General features: G+C 41.8%; 1 protein-coding gene across 1 annotated transcript; it reads right to left on the minus strand.

Moving 5' to 3' along the window:
- Nucleotides 1-2,289: 2,289 nt before the first annotated feature.
- LOC127597367 (uncharacterized) lies at nucleotides 2,290-4,814 on the minus strand. The gene is made up of 4 exons (XM_052060388.1): nucleotides 4,551-4,814; nucleotides 4,269-4,423; nucleotides 3,213-3,451; nucleotides 2,290-2,486 (listed from the first exon to the last, which is right to left on the minus strand). The coding sequence occupies exons 1-4, from the start codon at nucleotides 4,809-4,811 to the stop codon at nucleotides 2,290-2,292; spliced, it is 852 nt and encodes a 283-aa protein (XP_051916348.1). The 5' UTR covers nucleotides 4,812-4,814.
- Between the last annotated feature and the right edge of the window lie 230 nt (nucleotides 4,815-5,044).

The following is a 5,044-nucleotide window of genomic DNA, read 5'->3' on the forward strand; positions in this document are numbered from 1 at the left end:
CTGTACGTTTCAAAATGGTATCATCCCACCAGTCAGGGCTCATGATTTTGGAAATTCTGTGCCCACTTAGTTTTTTAGAACAACAATGGCGGACAGCGTCCTGAGACGTATTCGGCGAAGGTCCAGGGCAATAGAGAGTGCCTGTCGTCAAGGGTCTGCCGGTGAATGTGAAGCACGCGCGATAAACATTTCAATTGCTAATTTAAGAAGAGTTAGTGACCAGTTTAGCGCTGATACTATTCAAAATTTGATTCAAAGTCTAATAGATCTCCGATCTGTCATCATTGCGGGACCCGCTCCTAATGGTAGACGTGTTTGTTCCCATGTGGCACATCGTTTGCACACAGGTAAAATGGCTACCATTTTTTGTCATTGCTTTTTTGTATGTATTTTTATTCGAACTACACACGGGTTTTACTGACGACTTGCTGTGACTTACCTTCTATCACCCTGTCAAACGTCGTTTTATACCGGTGGTTTTCCTGCAAATCAGTAGACTATTAAGTAACGCGATGGTTATACACTTTAAGCAATAACTAGTGATCTTTTAGTTATTCAATTATAAGTTTGAATTATTTTTTTCTTGAGTAAAATGATTAGAGAAAATAGCTGCTCGTGGTTTTTAGCTGCATATACTTTTATGTACATCTGTGTCTATATGCCTGTACTGTATACAGTATATAAAAAACACGTAGTGATTCATTTGCTTGAATTCCTTAATCCTTTTATTTCTATACTTTAGGTAGACGAGGAAGACCAGCACTTGACATTACAAGGGATCAAATTGAACTGCTCCTCACTCAGGGCTTTACAGTGAGAGCCATCAGGGGGATGTTGGGTTGTTCCTCTTCATACCTGCATTAAAAAAAATGAAGTTTTTTCAGATTTTAGCCAGAAATAGATTTACTCCCATTCATGATGTTAACCTGGAGGAGCATGTCAGAAGATTGCACAGCCAATTTCCCAGATCAGGCTCGGAAGCAAGTGTTCTGCTACATACTCTTGTCCCTTCATGTATATATCATTATATTCATTGTGAAAGTGTACTTTCTTTATTGTGTTGTTTTATGAACCTGTTGCAGATAATGAGGGCATACCTGCATGCTGATGTTATTGTAGTACAAAGAAAAAGAGTTCGAGAAATCCTCAACCGTATTGACCCAGCTGCTGCAGCCCAGAGATGGAGCCAGACTGTGGCTCGAAGAACATACTATGTGCCATTCCCCAATAGTTTATGGCACATAGATGGGCATATGCGTCTCATTCGGTAATAAGGGATCATCTTATATTTGTACTCGTGGGATCATTAGAAAGCCATATTGTATGGACAGCACAGATTAAATTGAATTTTATCATTTGTATATCCAAGTTGCACAAACTCCAAATTGCCTCCATGTAGTCTTAAGTGCACAGCAATATCATCTCTACCGAGATGATATTTCAAACAAGATATGAATCTTGATTGTTTTCTTGTATTTAATCATTATTCTTTTCATGTTTGTTTTACAGGTGGGGCTTGTGACACATGCTGGCATTGATGGGAATTACAGGCTAATAACGTACCTCAATTGCAGCACCGACAACACAGCTTTGACAGTGTTGAAATATTTTGTCCAAGCCACCTGCCTGTATGGGTTACCCTCCAGAGTAAGGTCCGACCATGGTGTTGAAAACACTGGTTGCTCTTTTAATGAACCTACTGCAGGGACAAGAGCACGCAAGGCACATTACAGGCCAGTCTGTGAACAATCAACGTATCAAACGCCTTTGGAGAGATGTTTTTCATCAGGTTGTGCACTACTTTTACAAGCTGTTCTATTCGTTTGAAGATGAACAAATACTGAACCCTGAAGATATCATTCACAAAATGGCACTACAGATTGTATACAAGCCAGAAATTGAAAAACAACTGTGCTTATTCAAATGTGGTTGGAACAACCACAGAATGAGAACAGCAAACAACCGCACTCCAACACAAATTTGGATGGAGGGCATGTTAGCCAACAGTGAGCAGGAAACAACAGCCCTCAACAATGTCTTTGGAGATGACCCGTACAGCCAAGAAAATCTCGAAGCTGGCTTGGCAAGACACGGCATACAGTTCAACCAGTTTCAAGCAAACAGTGGGGGTCTTGAACAACCAGTGACTATATCACAGCAACTTAACTTGAGCCCAGAGCACCTGCAATATATTCAAAATACAATCAATGAAACAACAGACTTGAGGGAAAAATACCTGGTGTGTGCAAGAACGATTCAAAATATTATTGAAGGGAGATAAACACACCTCTACACCTTTCCAAAGCCCAAGGAGTCGCCTATTGCCTGGGAGAGCATCTGCTGTAAGTCGTTCTCCTCTGTAACTCCTCTCGGCAGGTACAAACACAACATGCAGGTAGACGCATAGGGCAAACGTCGCATGCCCTCAGCCTGGTCATAAAAATCGATGCAGATGTTGTCGCGGAAACCCAGGACAGGAACTTCATCTGCCCCAGTGATGAATACGAGAAGGTCTTCAAATCTGATTTCAACCATTTTGTCTGCCATTCATTCATTCATTCATCTTCCGAGCCGCTTGATCCTCACTAGGGTCGCGGGGGGTGCTGGAGCCCATCCCAGCTGTCTCCGGGCAGTAGGCAGGGGACACACCCTGAATCGGTTGCCAGCCAATCGCAGGGCACACAGAAACAAACAACCATCCACGCCCACATTCAAACCTAGGGACAATTTAGAGTGTTCAATCAGCCTGCCACGCATGTTTTTTGAATGTGGGAGCAAACCGGAGCACCCGGAGAAAACCCACGCAGGCCCGGGGAGAACATGCAAACTCCACACAGGGAGGCCGGAGATGGAATCGAACCCGGTACCTCTGCACTGTGAAGCCGACGTGCTAACCACTGGACTACCGGGCCGCCCATTTTGTCTGCCATTGGACACAAAAAAAGTCAATCAAACATAACATCTGGACAGTATTTCACCATCTTCTCGTGTAACAAATTTAGGGTGTATGAACATAATGTAAGGAAAAAGATTTGCATTTCATTAAAAGTTTCTAACAACCCTTTCTTGTGTCAATTATATTGTCTTCAAGTGGTAAAACATCCGACTATAGCACTTTGATCAGTCTGTCAAAGTAATGAAAATTTTAAGTGTGCCATTTTGTTTGTGCAAGGTATTTAATAATTTCTGCAACAAAGGCTTGATTAAGTTACCCTCAATCATATTCAAAACCATTTCCCAGCTGTAGATGGTATCCTCCTCTGTCTGACAATTATTGGTTCCTCTGTCACTGTAATTATAAGTGAGAATGGCTTTGAAGGCTGCCTTTGACAGAGGTTCCTGCATGTTGGTGAACAGGGGCAAGAAAGCGATCCACTTTTTCTTGACTAGGTCCCACAACTTTCCGTATGCATTCATTCCCTCCGTGAACTGGTGTATCATCTTGGCTGTTCTATAATGCAACATTGAGAACATATGCAGAGTGTATTAGTCTGTAACAGTTTTGAATCCCTGATATACATTTGGAGTTTTTCATAAAACGCATTATTGGGCCCAAATTCATATGACCGTAGGGTATGTAATCATAATTATGTTTTTACAATAGCTTTCCATTTTTAGCAGTCATGACGAGGTCAGAAAGGGGAAACCCCCTATATGCACACCTTTTCATGATTTAATTTCATCTGTCTCTTGTTTCAGCAATGAGAAACACATTTCTAACTGATATTCAGCTGGGACCTCTGTCATTTGTAAGAGCAACATTATTTTTGTCCTGAGAATATTTCCAACATTATTTTTGTCCTGAGAATTAGAAACACTAGTATTGCCGATTCTGCAAAACCGGAAATGTTGGAAAAAGTAAGCATTTGTGATATTTTTTTACTCTTCTAGATGGTACTCTTGATTTGAAGATAAACACTAGTGCAGTGGAAATTTAAAATATTTCCACTGCATCTTTATGTACCGGTAGTTCCTGATTGGTTTGTGTGCGCCTATTTGGTAGGCGGAACTACCTAATAGGCGCACACAAACCAATCTGGGGCTACAGTACATTTGGATCGTGAGTGCCATGTAGAGGAGTCAAAAAATAATGACTTCATGAAGATTCATTTGTTCATCACGATTTGTTGTTGATTCAAAACTAACATTTCAAAATATAAGTTAGTCAAGGCAGGGTCTGATTGAAATCTACATATTTACATCACCTCAGTGACACTATTTCGTAGCAGTTAAAAGTTGAAATGTTTCTTTCCTTTGCGTGTTTTTACCTGAGATAGATGTAATGCTTGACAACATACGCATAGATTTTTGGCATGTCTTCAACTTTGGCACTAAATATTCCTGGGATGCCACACTCAGAAATCCAGTCCCCCAAGTCACGTTGGAGTGCTATTAGGTCCTCATTTGTCTTGCACTGTTGAATCTGAGAGACAGGAGTGGGAACAATGCAGCCGAGTCACAGACTGAACTTTCTTTTCATAGAAATAAACAGCAACTGGTAGCAGTGTGACTCTTTACAAATACATCTTTAAATGACAATCATGATGTACCCTTTTGACTTTGCTTTGCACATCTGGGTCAGGCAGCACATGCCAGTCAAACTGCTCCAGTGTTGGCTCCTGGCCGCACATCAACTGGAAGAGGCAAGGATCCAGGGCCTTAATGCATGGACCACCATGAGCAATTGACCAAGCGATAAGGTTGCCACCTTTCAAATATTTTTGCTGGTCTAGAGCCGTTTGGTCATAAGTAAGAAAGACCTGGCCAGCCTTTCCTTCAAAAATTCCGAGGGAGGTCTGTACCTCTATCATCAGGAGTCTAGGATAAAAGTCAAAAGAAAAGGGTTTCTTTCAGCCATTCATTCATCTTATGAATTGCTCTGCAGGCGTGCTGGAGCTCATCCCAGCTGTCTTTGTGCGGTAGGCGATGTACACCCTGAACTGGTCGTCAACCAATCGCAAGCTACACTGAGACGAACAACCATTCGCACTTGCTTACAATTTGGAGCAGTCAACTGGCTGGCAACCAGTTTAGGGTGCTGTGC

The sequence above is a fragment of the Hippocampus zosterae genome, chromosome 1 (assembly GCF_025434085.1).
Source record: "Hippocampus zosterae strain Florida chromosome 1, ASM2543408v3, whole genome shotgun sequence".
Lineage (NCBI taxonomy): Eukaryota > Metazoa > Chordata > Actinopteri > Syngnathiformes > Syngnathidae > Hippocampus > Hippocampus zosterae.